At 58.9% G+C, this 15,642-nt stretch overlaps 2 protein-coding genes across 3 annotated transcripts in view; both read right to left on the bottom strand.

The window, feature by feature from the left end:
- Positions 1-10,599, bottom strand: part of LOC102452635 (alpha-2-macroglobulin-like protein 1) — a 46,888-nt gene extending 36,289 nt beyond the window's left edge. The window contains exons 1-7 of the mRNA XM_075918699.1: positions 10,572-10,599; positions 9,325-9,409; positions 9,004-9,103; positions 4,079-4,193; positions 3,188-3,303; positions 2,754-2,918; positions 1,978-2,208 (exon numbers count right to left, since the gene is read on the bottom strand). Of these exons, the coding sequence (XP_075774814.1) occupies positions 1,978-2,208; positions 2,754-2,918; positions 3,188-3,303; positions 4,079-4,193; positions 9,004-9,103; positions 9,325-9,409; positions 10,572-10,599 (840 nt within the window). The remainder of the gene's footprint in view (positions 1-1,977; positions 2,209-2,753; positions 2,919-3,187; positions 3,304-4,078; positions 4,194-9,003; positions 9,104-9,324; positions 9,410-10,571) is intronic.
- The window catches only part of LOC102447783 (alpha-2-macroglobulin-like protein 1), a 127,084-nt gene extending 111,786 nt beyond the window's left edge, over positions 1-15,298 (bottom strand). Inside the window, exons 1-6 of one of the 2 annotated variants that reach the window (XM_075918688.1) lie at positions 14,953-15,298; positions 14,224-14,413; positions 13,056-13,218; positions 12,511-12,563; positions 11,895-11,915; positions 10,968-11,121 (exon numbers count right to left, since the gene is read on the bottom strand). In XM_075918688.1, the coding sequence (XP_075774803.1) occupies positions 10,968-11,121; positions 11,895-11,915; positions 12,511-12,563; positions 13,056-13,218; positions 14,224-14,413; positions 14,953-15,023 (652 nt within the window). In that variant the 5' untranslated portion in view covers positions 15,024-15,298. The remainder of the gene's footprint in view (positions 1-10,967; positions 11,122-11,894; positions 11,916-12,510; positions 12,564-13,055; positions 13,219-14,223; positions 14,414-14,952) is intronic. The other variant, XM_075918687.1, reaches the window with a different exon arrangement.
- Between the last annotated feature and the right edge of the window lie 344 nt (positions 15,299-15,642).

Raw genomic sequence — 15,642 nt, 5'->3', positions numbered from 1 at the left:
TGGGTCATTGGCCCCGGTGGCCACTGCTGGTTCTGGGCTGGCAGGCGTGGAGCTGGCACAGGCACTATGGCCAAGGTCTACCCCTTTAATGGCTCCGGAAGAGGAGAGTAAATTTTCCTGGTTGTGCCCAGAGCTCCCTGGGAAGGGCTGGAAGCCCCTATTTTGAATTAATTGTCTACACGGACTTTATTTCAAATAGCTGTTTTGAATTTGGTGTTACTCCTCGTAGAATGAGGTTTACCAAATTCGAAATAAGGGCTCCACTATTTTGAATTTATTTCGAAATAGCAGTTTGCCTGTGTAGACGCTATTAAAGTTAATTCGAAATAACTGCTGTTATTTCGAATTAACTTTGTAGTATAGACATACCCTTAGTAGTTGTACCTGCCAGATGTTGGTGGGCATTGGAGTCATCTGTGTACATAAGAACATAAGAACATAAGAACGGCCGTACTGGGTCAGACCAAAGGTCCTTCTAGCACAGTATCCTGTCTACCAACAGTGGCCAGCACCAGGTGCCCCAGAGGGGGTAGACCGAAGACAATGATCAAGCGATTTGTCTCCTGACATCTCTCTCCAGCCTCTGACACACAGAGGCCAAGGACACCATTTTATACCCTGGCTAATAGCCTTTTATGGACCTAACCTCCATGAAATTATCTAGCTTCTCTTTAAACTCTATTTTAGTCCTAGCCTTCACAGCCTCCTCTGGCAAGGAGTTCCACAGGTTGACTACATGCTGTGTGAAGAAGAACTTTCTTTTATTCGTTTTAAACCTGCTACCCATTAATTTCATTTGGTGTCCTCTAGTTCTTCTATTTAGGGAACTAATAAATAACTTTTCTTTATCGGCCCTCTCCACACCACTCATGATTTTATAGACCTCTATCAAATCCCCCCTCAGTCTCCTCTTTTCTAAACTGAAAAGTCCCAGTCGCTTTAACCTCTCCTCATATGGAACCCGTTCCAAACCCCTAATCATTTTAGTTGACCTTTTCTGAACCCTTTCCAAGGCCAAAATATCTTTTTTGAGGTGAGGAGACCACATCTGTACACAGTATTCAAGATGTGGGCGTCCCATAGTCTTATACAGGGGCAGTAAGATATTCTGGGTCTTATTTTCTATCCCTTTCTTAATAATTCCTAGCATCCTATTTGCCTTTTTGACTGCCGCTGCACACTACTCAAGTTTGGAAGCCCCAGGGACCACAATGATACTCTCAGCACAAGTGTGGTTGCATATAAATGCAAATATATATGCAACTATATGCAAATAGTTTTTCACACTGACAGGCATGAATACAAAGATTAAGGCAAAACTACACAACACGCAGGCCCCTTTCCAGTCAGTTCTGCTGATATCACTAAATGCAATAGTTCCCCCATTTCCACCCACATGACAGCACTTTTAATGGGAAATGACAGTCTAGGAATTAAATACAAAAACACATCTCAACAGAAGACCATGACATTAATACCGTATTTTAGGGAATATAACCCAGGGGTTATATTCATTTTTACAAACCTCCTCCCTCCCCCATGGGGTATACTCGGGTGCGGGGTATACAAAACTTTTTTACTCACCTGTGGGTGAGTGCGGCTGCGCGGGAACCGGGCGGTGAGTGTTTCCCCCGCCGGGAGGCTTGGCCTCCGAAAGCTACAGGGGGCTGAGTGCTCCCCCGCCCAGATCAGGCTCACAGGCAGGCGTCACGGGGCACAGTGCCGGGCAGGCCATGCAGGACATGCCTCGGAGAATGCCCCCACCCCCGCTCTGAGAGCCCCTCCCGGCTCAGCCTTTGCCGGGCTGGGGTTGAGAGCTGCAAACACCTTTGCCCCCGCAGAGAGCCAGGGCCAGATTGAACAGCTGAACAATGGGGGGACCCTTACGGGGGGGGAGGGGCGCAGCCCTGTAACTTTTCCCGGCGTGGCTCTCCCAGAACGCACACACACAGACAGACACACACACTTTAGCCTCACCAGGAAGATGAAATCCAGGCTCTTGGACCCTCGCCCTAGGGCCTCCCTCGCCAGGACATAGTCCACGTGGAGCCGCTGAGTCTGGCCGCAGGGCAGCTCCCCGCCCAGCCTGCGGAACTTCACGAAACTCCGGCTCCGGGAGTAGAAGGGCTCCACACGGTGATGGGCATCCGGGTAACAGGGAGAGACTCCATCACGCTCCATGCTGGGACCTGCCTCCTTGAAGTGCCCCTGGGGACAGAGAGGGAGGGGGCGCGCCTGGTGCTGAGTGCCAGCACAGAACAGGCATCGGGCAGGGCTGGCTCTGATGCTGCTCGTTGAGCTCAGCCCCATGGCCCCTCACCCTGCATCTGTAATAGGAGCCTAGAGAACCCAGTAGTATGAATGGGGCAGCCCTGAGATGTAGGGCCCCGAGCTGGGGATCTTTGGTGGGTGCGGGTGCCCAGAGCAGCCCGAAGGGGGCGACCTTCCTAACTAAACCGCACCCCACATGGTCCTGAGAAGAGAAGTGGCAGCACTAGGATGCCTTTTGCACCACCCCTCTGATGGCTTTGCTGCTGGGTCCTGCCCCGTCCCCACCCACCTCTGTCTTGGCTCTTCAGCCTGCAGGCTCTCTGGGCAGGGTGGTTTGCTGCTTTGGCGTGTGCAGCACCTAGCACCTCAGGGCCCAAACCTGGCTCTCGTTAGGCACGCCTGTAGTCAATACTATGAGCCACAGAACAACAACAGAGCCTGAAGGACAGGAGCCCCACTGGGCTCAGAGGCCCATTGTTTACCCGCAGAGCGACTGTCCCAGTCCAGCCGGAGGTGTCCAGCGTGAAGGAGGCTCTGCCAGACTCATCCGTCAGGAAGGTCTGGTTCTCACGAATGACTCCAGAGCTAACAAACAGCCGCAGAGTCTCATTCTTCAGTGCGGAGCCGTCTGCTGCCTTCAGGAGCATCTGAGCCAGGAGATAAAGGGAGAGACACGAAACTCTGGGGACAGTACCAGGCAGTGGGGTCAGGACCAGGGAGAGCTGGGGTGGGGCAGGACTGGAACAGCGGGGAGGAATGGAGATGGGGCTGTGGGGAGCTAGGGTGGGTGTGTGGCAGGAACAGTACAGCCGGGGCCGCTGGAGGTTGGGATTGGGGAGAGCTGGGGTGGGTGTGGGGCAGGACTGGAACAGCAGGGCGCTGGGGTGAGCACGTGGGTTGCCAGGGATCCCATTACCTTGCCAGTGTAGGGGATCCCAGCCCTGTAGGCAGCGTCAGCTTCCTCAAAGGTCACCGTGGCGATTTCAGACACGATGTTGATGAGGCAGCTCCTGGTCGCATTGATCACCACCCCTAGCAGGAGAGGGAGGCCGATGGGAGACGGGGCCGGGAGCCACCCCCCAATTCAGGCTGAATCCCGGATTTCTCTCCATACCGATCTGTGCAGCCATTTCTACCCTGCTAGCCGAGGGCTGCAGGGGCCATTGGGGGAGAATTGGGGGGGGGGGGGGTAAATGAGGCAGGGATGGATTTTCCAGGAAGCCAGGCCCATGTCTGCCCCTGAGCAGCTGGAGCAACTGGTCCATCCAGAGGCCAGAGAGTGTTGACCCGGGAGATGCTACTCCCCTCCCCCCCCCCCCGGGGAGAGTCCCCTGCCTGTGTGTGTCTGGTCACAGGGCACAGGAGCCCTGCATCCCACCTCCTGCTGCCAGACCCAAGCACGGGCCCACCTCAGGGGCCCATCACTGGCAATAGCTGGGGCTGGACATGTCCGGGGAAGGGGCTGTGCCCTGCTGTGCCTTGGCAGGGAAACTGTCCAGACCCCGGCTGGGGGCAGGGCTGGGGAGAAGCTCATCGTGTCAGCCAGTGTTAAAGACGGGCCCCAGAACCCGGCTCTGAGCCCCCCAAGCTGTGGGGAGTGCAGGGCTGGGCCCAGATCTGAGCTCACATGAGGGCTCCAGCCTTGTGAGGGGCTGAACCGGAACCCAGCCCCCACCACAAACGCTGCCCCAGGCCCATCTCTAAAGGGCTGGCCTAGCACTGGCCCTGTCACTGCAGGGACACCCCTCTGCCTCTGGGCTCCCTGCTCCGGGTGCCTGTGCACAGGTCTGCTTGGGTTCAGGCCCACCTGTCCCTTCCTCCATGAGAGAGGCCATGGCCTCCAGGTTCATCTGGTAGCCAGAGCGGGTCAGGTGGAAGGGAGGCGTCCCCACCTCCCAGGAAAGGCAGCCGTCGCTCTCAGTCTGCAGGAAGAGAAGCACAGCCCGTTAGCAGCAGCCCGGCCCCAGGTCTCTAATCGGGCTGGGCCGGGGGAGCACTGGGAGGTGCTGGCTCATGCCCAGGGGGTCTCAGCTGAACCTGGAAATACTCCCTGGCAGGAGCCTGACTCCCGGGGCCCTCGGCAGGTGCTGGTGTCGAGCCTCCCTTGAGTGCTGGGGACGCTGCCGGCATTGACCCGCTGGGAACACCCGAACCCCCTGTGCCAGGTGAGAGCTGGGGCTGTGTGACTCACCGCCAGTGTGGAGACAGCCCAGAGCACCCAACAGGAAACGCCCGGGACACCAGACAGACTCTTGTGGGGCCTGCAAGGGTCATTTCCCTGCCTCCCCTCAGGGGACAATGACTCATCCTGGGGCTCCGCTCTGCGCCCTGGGAAGGGGAGTGGTGCTAGTGGCAGTGCACCATTTCCAATCTTGTTAGGGGACAACTTGAACCATGATGGGGCTACTTAGGTACTAGGAAATGTCAGTGTTCTGGCAGATAATTTAGCAATTAGCTGACAGCAGCCTTGTATCTAATCTACTCTGCATTTTAGAGTTTGTTGGCTTGTCTATTTGAGGAAGAACTCCTTCTAAACAGGAAGAGGTAGAACCACCAGATTGGAACGCAGCTTCTCTTAAAGCAGTGAAGGGTTTGGTTGTGCCAGGACAATGGGCTGTGCCTGGAATGGGATTGCTGCTCATAAGCCCAGCCCTTTGTTCATTCATCCAGCCTTTACTGGGGGCAGGGCTATCATGAAGAGTTATATAAAGCCTGCCAGTAAGCAACCAGAGAGCTAGTGAACTGGGAGTTTGGTGGGACAGATTCAAGGGGGTTAGGTGCATCTGGCATTCTTTAAAACGAAACTAAAACCAAAACTACCTGATTGAAATAAAACCCTATCGAGAATCCAAATATCAGCTGTGGGAACTGTTTGACCATGTGCTTCTCTGTTTGAAAAGTGTGAATTGGGAGTGTTTTGTTCCAGGTGGCCCTAGAAAGACCAACTAGCCATGAGGCAGGGCTCCAAGTAGAAGCATCTGGTTGGAGCCAGCAGTCTTATGAAAAAGGCAGCCGGAGTGAACGTAGTGAGCAGCAAACAGGGGAGTTTGCCTGGGAGTTCACCATAGGAGCAGCCCCACAGTGGCTGGTGTTTTTCTTTCTTTTCTGTCTCTTCTTTTCTCTCTCATTTCTTCCCTTCAGGCTTCAGAGGCAATAAAAACAACATCAGAGGAGTGTCTCAGAAGGAGACAGGATGGAGAGTGAAAGATCAGCTGGCGAGACCTGCACAGCATGTGCCATGTTTGTCTTCCTCCCAGAAGACAGAAGTGATTTCATCTGAAGTGCAAGCTGGGCTCCATATTGAAAGAGAAAGTTAGAGGATGAGTGGCTCAAATATCAACCATGCTCTGGTGAGGCCACATCCGGAGTATTGTGTCCAGTTCTGGGCCCTCCAGATAGAAAAGAAGTGGACGCACTGGAGAGGGTCCAGCAGAGGGTGACCAAAATGATTAGGGGGCTGGAGCACATGACCTATAAGAGAGGCTGAAGGGTTTGGGATTGTTTTGTCTACAAAAGAAAAGAGTGAGGGGAGATTTGATAGCAGCCTAAAACTACCTGAAGGGGGGGGGGGGGTCCAAGTAGGATGGAGAGAGGCTGTTCTCAGTGATGATAGATGGCAGAACAAGGAGCAATGGTCTTAAGTTGAAGTGGGGGAGATCTAGGTTGGATATTAGGAAAAACTATTTCCCTAGGAGGGTGGTGAAGCACTGGGATAGGTTACCAAAGGAGGGTGGTGGAATCTCCATCCCTAGAGGATTTTAAGTCTCGGCTTGACAAAGCCCTGGCTGGGTGTGATTTAGTTGGGACTGGTCCTACCGTGAGCAGAGGGCTGGACTTGATGACCTTGTGAGGTCTCTTCCAGCTCTATGATTCTAGGAATTCATGAGGTTACTCGACTATTCAACTAATCGATATTTAACATCACTAGTCTCTGAAGAGGGATGGGCTGGGGGGATGTAAGGGGAAAGTGAAACGAAAGGGACATAGTCGGTAGGCGAAAAGATGGCACTGGCCTGTTGGCACTGGATGCATGGGGAGCTCAGGCAGACCCTCGACCAAAGGTTCACATTTGTTGCTTTGCAGCCTGGGAACCCGAAGAGTGGGATTGGGGTGGGCACGTCTTCTGAGACTGTTGTCTGGGTCCGTTGTAGTCATATGACCCTTGCTGTGCTGGTTGTAATAATTGTCCTTGTTCCTGTTCTAAGGGGTATAGCGCTCCTGTCGATACAGTGGTGCACACATGCCCAGCGCTAGGGAGTCCTTGCTGCTATGTAGGAAATCGACCATCTTGGCTGCGAAGAGCTTCTGTTTATTCGCCTTAGACTGCAACTCCCTGGGCGCTCCCACTGCTTGAAGCCACGAAGCCCTGGGCCTCATGACCACTGGAGCTGTCGGCCTCGCTGCCGTGTCAGCCACGTCAAGTGAGGCCTGTAAAGCGGTACGGACAATGGCATGGCCCTCGTGGATGACCGATCTGAGTACGGGCCTCCTGGAGTCTGAGAAATGTTCCGTTCACTCAGCTAGTTTGTAACACTTCTCAAAGTCACCGAATAGTTTGTGATTCCAAGCTGCAATGTGGCAGAGGAATGTCGCTTCCTGCCAAACAATCTCGCTTCCTGTGCTCTCTGTCACTGAGAACGGATTTGAATTGTGTAGCCATAGCGCAGGGGAGGGCAATAATTTTGACAGGGAGCCATGCCAAGGTTTTGGAAAGTGGTCGAGGGCCACCGCATTCTTCCGTGATATTAATGGAGGACGTGCAGGCTCTGGGATGGAGGTTGGGTGCAGAGGGGAGCTCGGGTAGGGGACTAGGCTGCAGGAGGGACACTGGAGTCTGGGTGGGCGTTTCAGTGAAGGAGGCGATTGTGACCGAGGGCAGGGGACTGGAGTGCAGGGGTTTGGGACGTGACTCAGGGTCGAAGGGGATTGTGATCTGGGCAGGAGATTGGGGTGGCAGATCTGGGAGGGGGTACGGGTGCAAGAAGGGGACAGAGGGTTTGGATATGTTGAGTGGGGGGCAAAGGGTTGGGGCAGGAGGGGCTGGGGTGTCAGAGGCAGGCTGTGGCCAGGAGACTTATCAGCCAGCAGCCAAACCAGCGTGCCTGCCTGCAGAACTAAGGTTTTCAGAGCTTAAAATGTTTCCCAGCCAGCCTGCCTGCTGGCCTGGCCGTGTGCTTCAGCGAATGACTGAGCCAGAAGAGGGGGGCGTGGTTCTTCTTGACTGCCTGGTATTCAAACAAGCTCCCATTGGCTGTTTTTTAGCCAGAAACTGGTCAATGGGATTGTGCTGGGGGTGGGGGAAGCTCCGGAAGCTTCCCCCGTCCCCTCCAGTTTTAAAACAGAAATACGTCCCAGCAGCACGTTTCTGCAGGGCACGCGAGGCTGTGATGCAAGCAGAGGAGCCTGCCTGGGGCTCCTTGCTGCTTCCACAGGCTGGATCCGGTGGCTTGGTGAGCCAGATCTGGCCCTCAGGCCATATTTTGCCCAGGCCTGCCCTAGAGCCATGATTAACGACATCCGTTACTGAGGAGTTGGTTTGCGGATGAGAAGAAAGGAAGACTAAGACCTTAGGCAGCACAAAATACTCCTGCCAACTCCTTTGCATGTGGGTTGGGTGGAAGCTGGGGTTCACCGTTTCTCGTCTGATACCCCCATGATGGGCAGGGTGATCAATGGCCTCATCGATGGGCAACATGATCTGCCCCTGAGAGGCAGGACTGATATTTCTCAGGAGGCCGAGTTGTTCTTCCTCCAGCTCCTGGTGCTGAACCTCTTGGCTCGAGGCCACCCTTTGAAAAACTTCTTGGAAACTCTTTCAAGTCATCGGTGGGATACGTATCCTCTGGGATCACAGCTTCATCGGGGGATGAGGAAGAATTATCTGTAGGAGAATCCCCAGGAGCACGTGTCTCAGTTTGTTCATCCTGGATTTGGCCCTCCTTTTCCTCCGAATCCACCGTGGTCAGGAGGGTGAGAGGGTGAGGTTGGTGTGGGCCTCTTTGCTGGGGTAGACGGAACTGAAGAATGAAATCTACAAGAACTCCAGTGCTTCCGTGGTGGCCAGTGGGGTGGATAGTGAGGCCAAGAATATGGCCACTCAGAGTACCACAACAGGTTGCGGGGTATGTTGCGATGAGAATAAGAGCAGTGAGATGTGGCACGTGAGGAGTGTTGGGAGGAAAAGACACTTCTCCGAGCCTCCTCTCCGAGCAAGGTGCACACAGAGAACACCGGAGATTTAACAGAGCCCCGAGAAGTGCAGGGTGAAACCAGTACCGGGGAGAGTTCCCCAGATGCAGGGAGGGAAGAACGGCGTCTGTCATGTCTCCCCAGTGCCAAGGATTCCCACAGTGGAGCACCCACGGGGACATCACCCGCAGAAGAACTCGAGGCTTTGTGTCTCTGCTGGTGGGGCACATCTCTACATGGTGCTCCACAAGCAACAGTGATTCCACCCAGGAAGGGAAAAATCGGCAGGGACACTGGCCACATCCCCCTACCCAAGGTGGGTAGCCCTAAGGGATCCAGGCCCTGATTCACCTGCACTTACACCAGCCTTACACCAGGGACTCTCTATTGTCAACCCTGGGCCCCTCCCATTTTACCCCCAGGGCAGATGAGAGCAGGATCAGGCCCCAGGCTGCAAAGGGAGGATGAGGGATCCCAGAGGAATGTTCATGATTCTCACAGTAAGTCACAGAGCCCCACCCTGGCGCCTTCAGTTGCACTCACCTGGCCCGTGAGATGTACACACACGCTCCGGCGCGTCTTCTCTCTGAGCCGACACAGGGTGGCCTGGACTCTCCCCAGCACGGGCTTCCCGTCGGTGTCTCTGTGCAGCAGAGGGAAGAGAAAGGGGAAGTGGGAGAGGGTCCCTTGCTGGGGTGTCTGGTGGTTTGGGTGGCAGGGTGACCCCTCCCCCGGACAGAGACAGAGGCAGGGAAGGGGGGCAGGGACATGTCACACCCTGACAAAGGAGTGAAGGGGAGGGGAGTCAGGTCCAGGGGAACCAGCCCCCCTTTACTGGCCCGGCAGGGCTGGGTTCGCACTCACCGGCCACACACCCGCAGGTGGAGCGCCTTGTCCAGCACCGTCACCACGGGGGGCAGCTGGAGGGTCACTTCGAACTTGGGTGGCTCTGGAGGGCAGAGAAGGAGGGGGTGGAAAGGACCCACAGCCCCAGCTCGGGGGGTTCCTCACAAGATGTGAGCTCCATGCTGGGGTGGGGGGAGCTGTCAGAAATGGCACCCTGAGAGCCACTGCTAATGGCCCTGTTTGCCCCCAGCCTCCTCCCTCTGGCTGCTCCCACAGCCCCCAGCACTGGCCTGCTCAAACCAGCCCAACTGAGACAAAGCCCAGAGGTGATGGGAATTTTGGGTGTGACTGCCACAGAGAGGCTGCCCATCTGCCTGCATGTAAACAATGGCCGATGCCTTTGTCACCTGACCCAGGAGGGGATGTGACCAGGTGCCACCTTTTGCCCAGGAAGCAGGACAAAGGGCAGAGATATTCCTGGGGGAGGGGCTGGGACCAGGCAGCTGGGGGTCTGAGAGGACTCGGGGCACAGAGGGGAGGGCCAGGTTCTGGGCTCCCCTTTCCCAAGAAGGCATTTACTGCATGTTCCCAGTTACTGTGCTGACAAGTCCGTTCTACGCCGCAGGGGGACAGTTGGGGTCAGTGACACCGGGGGGCCTGGAGCAGGGTGTCTGGGGAGCGGGGGGGCTGGGGACTCAGGGGCAAGGTCTCTAGTGGGGATGCTACAGTGTGTAATTAAGTAACTACAGTTTCAGCGGGAGGCTCCCCAGGAGCCAGTGAGCGTGGGGACCCCCGTGTGACCGTAAACGTTAATGGGCCCAGGCTCCTTGGTTCCCCGTTTACACAGTTACACTTTTACATCCCCAATGTCCCCAGGAGCAGGGGCCACGTGGGGGGTCTCATTGGCCGGGTGTCTGAGCGCTGAGGTGTGGGGGCTGCAGGCAGGTGGGGACTGGTTGGGACCCACGGGGATCAGGCTCAGCAGCAGCATCTGAGGCCTCGGGCAGGGCATAAGGCCAACTGGGGCAAGGCTGGGATGGGGCAGAGTCTGCGTGTCCCTTGCCCAGGGCCCCAGAGCAGCGGTTTTCTAGCAGCGCTCCACAGACTATATCCAAGGGGTCCATGAACTAGGAAGGGAACGTGCCCAGAAGAGTCGATCTGCTTCTCCGACCGTCCCAAGCTCAGGAACGCCCCCTGGCAGGCCCAACCCGGGGGGGTGTCAGTTCCACAGCAGCCCCCAGACCAGCTCCTCTCTCAGGCCGCACCAAGCGCCAGGCCCAGCATGTGCCCCATGCTCTGCATTCTGCTGCGTGCATTTGCGCCAAACACTTACACCAAAGGCAACTGTGTCCACAGGCCTGAGACTTCCCCAGGGGTCCACAAATGAAATGAAGTTGAAACCAGCTGCAGAGTGGAACAGGGAGCCTGAATTCCCCTCCTCCAGGCCCCAGAGCAGAGTGGGGCAGGGACGGGAGGGGCAAGGAGCCTGAATTCCCCTCCCCAGAATCCCAACACCCCAGAGCAGAGGTGCAGGGTCTCATGGTGCTGGCTGGGCCAGTCCCAAGGCTCTGAGCTCCCAGGGACCCCCAGACACATCACCCCCAGGAGACTCATGAATCCTCCCCCCCACCCTCGGTCGCTGCCCCGGCCCCGCTGCGCACCGTACTCCTCCACGCTGAACCAACGCCTGGTCCCCTGCACCTCGATGGCGTATGGCCCCAGGGCCAGCTTGGCAGCCAGCGGGAGGGACAGATCCACGATGCCCTGCTGTGGAGTCACATCTCGCCACTGGGCGATGCGGTTCCCGTGGGGATCCTGGCACACGGACACGCCCTGCTCAGCCGCTGCCCGCACACGGCTCCACACGGCAGCCCCCGAGTGCCTGGCGCTGCTGGTGGGGCTGGATCGATGGCCGGGGCCTCAGATCTTCTCCTTAGCCTGGAGCAGGCACCCCCGGGTAGTCCTGGGCAAGTTCCCACCACCCACGGTACCTCCCGCCAACACCCTGCAACCCTGACCCAAGGGCACCGGCTCAGGAACAGGCTCCCGTGGGCTTCCCATCTCCAGCCTGGACAAAGCCCAGGGAACAGCCCTAGGGACCGTCTCCATCTCAGCTCTAGGCCTCTGTGGTAACGTTCCCTGTCCCCCTCCCCCAAGCAGCCTCCCCAAACCTCCACCCCCCTGCTCTGCAGCTCCCAGAAAGCCCCCCCTACCCAAGAGAGCCCCCACTTAGTTCCCCACTGGCCTGACCCAGCGTGTGGGGGCTGCGAACATTCGGGATGAGTGATTCAGGCAGGGATCCCAGCCAGGGCCCCACCCCCCAGCCCCTGGACAGCCCCAGACGATGCAAACACGGGTGGGGAGGACGTAACCCGACGGCACAAATGTCCCTCCCTACCCCCACGTGGCCTGGCTCAGAAACACCCTCTGCTCTGGGACCCTGTGCACCCCACGAGCAGGGGGGCCTAGGCTGGTTGCTGGACCCTGTGGTCAGAGCCCAGACCCCTCTGGGATCCCCACGACTGAACCCCCCCCTACAGCCCTCGGCTAAGCCAGACGGGAGGAGAAGGCTGGGGGGACAGACTGACCTGCAGGGTCACCAGGGGCAGCTGCAAAGCAAACAGACAGGAGATGCCGGTTAGAGCAGGGGTCTCCAACCTTTTCACACCCAAGATCACCTTTAAATGTCAGAACGAGCCAAGATCTACCGCCCCGTCCTTCCCGCAAGACCCCACCCCTTCCTTGAAGCACCTTGATGGTGCAGAAGTGCTGTGGCGGAAGACTGAGGGTATGTCTACACTACCCCGCTAGTTCGAACTAGCAGGGTAATGTATGCATACCGAACGTGCAAATGAAGCCCGGGATTTGAATTTCCCGGGCTTCATTTGCATAAGCCGGCCGGCGCCATTTTTAAATGCCGGCTTGTTCAAACCCCGTGCCGCGCGGCTACACGGGGCACGGGCTAGCAAGCCATTCCGAACTATCTGTACGCCCCCCCAGCCCCGCCCCACCCCCACTCTCACCCCGCCCCTGCTCTCACCAGCCTGCTATATCATGTTTCCCTGCCCTCCTCGCCCCCCGCATCCATCTTGGCCCACCCCACCCCCACTCTCACCCCGCCCCCACAGGCCAGCCCCACCCCCACTCTCAGCCCGCCCCCACAGGCCAGCCCCACCCCCGCTCTCACCCCACCCCCGCTCTCACCGGCCTGGCGCTGGGAACAAAGTCTTTGTCCAAAGTGACGATTCGAAACTTCACTGCAAAGGGGCAGAGGCAGAGGGGAGTCAGCCCCGGCCTGGTTCTCTGGGTGATTCCCGGGGGACGGTGCCAGCCGGACGCCCAGGCACTGACGGCCTCTGTGACCCCTCGCAACGGGCACAGCCCGGGCAGGGCGGCGCGAGCTTCCCCACGCTGCCTCTGCCCACGGGCCGTGGCCCTGCCCTGGGCGGCTGCCGGGAGCTGAGCCTCCAGGGCCCGGCCAGACCCCGGCCTCCCTGCGGAGGCTGCCAGAGGAGGCCGATCGGGGCCCCTGCAGCCAGCACCAAGGATGGGCTGAGACCCCCCTTGGTTCCATGCAGGCCCCCAAACGGGCTCAGGCTTTGGGCCTCTCACCCCTGGGCCGGGTGCAGACAGGGCCCTACAAGTGAGAGTCCCGTATCCCCGGAGCCCCCCTCCCCTCCCCACAGCCCAGGGTCCCTCCCAAGGGCCTGGGGCCCCACCAAACCCCTCCTGCAGCCCCTGCCCCTCACCTGTCTGTCCCGGCTTGTAGACGGCCTTGTCCGTCTGCACAAAGGTCCCCGGCTCCAGCACCCGCAGCAGCACTGTCGTCCGCTCCGAGAACTGCAGGGTGTCCCCCTGCACCGAGAGGTGCAGCTCTGCGGCTTCCTGCTGCCCCCGAGACGGGGCTGGAACCTGCACAGGGGAACCCCAGCAAGGCCACAGTGACCAGTGACGGGCCGGTCGGGGCGCAGACCCACTACTGCGCGGGGTTGGGGATGTCACTGACACGTATGGAGAGTGAGAGGTCCCTGCACCCCCATCCACAACCAGATGTGACTCTGCCAGCGCGTAGAACACCTGAAATTCCCATCCCCCATCCAGTCATTGGTGCGGTGCCCAGGGAAACTGAGGCACACGCCCGGGGTTACTATAACAACTCAAGATTCACATGCAGCCTCACAAGGGGAATGAAACTTTGTCACAGGGGGGCATTGGCAGCGTGTGTTGAATATGGGACGCCTGGTGAAACTACTCGTATTCAGGGGAGTTCAACAGCGATCAGCTGACTGGGCCCCAGTTAACACACACACAGCGGAGCTGGATTCTCAGCTTTGAAGCTCGAGGGGTCCCACGGGGAGAGGACACAGCAGGGGGAGCGACAGGCTGAGCTTTGCACTCCCACTGCCATCATCGGCCACTGGACCCCACCATCCCTGGGGGGCAGCAGCCAGCAAACAGGGATCTGGCCAGCAGCAGGACCAGCCGGTGCTGGTGGGAGCAGGGAAGAGAGACAGGAAACATGGGACAATTTGCCTGCTTGTAAGAAAAAGTCAGGCACCTCCAGGAGGGCTGAAATACGGGCCAGTCCCTTTAAAAACAGGACGTCTGGTCACCCGAGGCAGGGCTGTTCGCGAGTCCCTGCTCCAGCCCTCACCAAACTGTGGGACCCTCCCGCCCAGCCAGGGGCCTCCCAGCAGGCGGGCGCTCGGTGGAGCTGAAAGCCAAGGCTCCGTCTGCGCCCCCATCCCTGCCCCCTCCAGCTTGTCGCTGCTGAAGGACGCTCTGTGGCTACAGCTGCCCATGGCCAGGGCCGGGATCAGTCTGTGCCTGAGGCCTGAGGCCGGGCTGGGGCTGCAGGCCCAGGGCTGACGGGCTCGGTGCCCATGGCCAGGGCCGGGCTGGGTGGGGGGGGCTCACCTGGAAGCTCAGGTTCTCGTGCAGACGGGGCTCCTGGACCTCTCTCTCCAGCAGGGTGACATTGCTGAGCCCCTCCCCCCTCTCCAGCCGGACGCTCACCCGGACGGTCTCGTTGAGGTCGCTGAGATGAACTGACACCGTCCCCGTGTGCGGGTGGTAGAGCTGGGCTGGGCTCACCACCACATAGTGCCTGGGGAGGGGGCAGCACCGTGGGAGGAGGGAGGAGCCGGGGAGGGGAGAGCCCAGAAAAGGTCCCTTCTGCAGGGGGCAGAGCTGGGTCCGTGGTGCTTGAAGCTGATTGATCTCTCTAGCTGCAGGGCAAGGCCCTTCCACCCCCCCCCACACACACACCCTGCCCCCCACGGACCTGGAGGCCCCCCAGGGCACAGAGAGGAGCTGAGTCCCCGTCCATCCCTGTCCTCTCAGCTGCCCCTGTGCTGGGGCTGAACAGACCCATTACTGGATCTGTGGCTGAGGGAGCCGGTGGCCCCAGGGGATTACCAGCCCATGGTACAGAGGGGCTGAGGCACAGAGAGGGGGTGTCTGCCTCTGGAGGTAGGACAAGGGGGGGCCAGGAGGGTCCCAGCATCGGGGACTGAGCTCCCGGGGAGAATGGATCTGTCCCCTTAGTTTCCCGTCAAGCAGCCTCCTCACCAGTGCCCTGGGCTGATTCCAACCCCCCACACTGCCCACCACACAGACAGACAGACAGACACGGACAGGGCTTACGGCTCTGCAGACGTCCCAGCTGTGAGGTGCAGGAGGAGCAGCAGGCCGGCCGGGGTTACCGGGGCCCCCATTCCTGGGTGCAGGCAGACGTGCTGGGACAAGGGACACACACACGTCACGCCCCTCTGACTCCTTCTTCCTCCCTCCCACGCTCTGAGCCGGGGACCAGCCTGCTGGGCCCTGATATAGACTCTGGGGCCGGAGCTTCGCCTGTGGGCCGGGCACAGAAGGGTCGGGTCAGGTCTCTGGCGGGGGCTGGCACACGCACCTAGGACAATATTTACCCACCAACCCAGCTGCTGGATCCGAGTCTGACGGTTCTGGCTGGCAAAGGCCCAGGCGGCCAGGGGGCCCCTCGCATTGGTTACAAGCCTGGGGGCGGGACCCCTGGGGTCAGTGGCCGGGCAGTAGCCGGGATGCTGGGACAGACCAGGCAGGAGTGGGGGGAGGAGCTCGCTGAGAAATGAGTTTGTTAAAATGGGCCCTAGCAGTGACCCACGACAGCCATGCCAATGGGGAGAACGGGGGGGGGGGGGCTGAACTCGTCCCATGAAAACGTCTGTGAGGGGGCTGCACACCCCGCTCTGGGCAGAAGGGGTCCATCCACTGTGGCCTGAGGAAATCCTGCCCTCCCAGCCACACTGGGCATGCTCCAAGTGCTGGGCTAGCACAAAAGGGAGCAAGACAGCT

Source organism: Pelodiscus sinensis, unplaced genomic scaffold (assembly GCF_049634645.1).
Source record: "Pelodiscus sinensis isolate JC-2024 unplaced genomic scaffold, ASM4963464v1 ctg39, whole genome shotgun sequence".
In the NCBI taxonomy this organism is placed as follows: Eukaryota; Metazoa; Chordata; order Testudines; family Trionychidae; genus Pelodiscus; species Pelodiscus sinensis.
The sequence above is the reverse complement of the archived record's forward strand: the minus strand, read 5'-3'. Positions and strand labels throughout refer to the sequence as shown.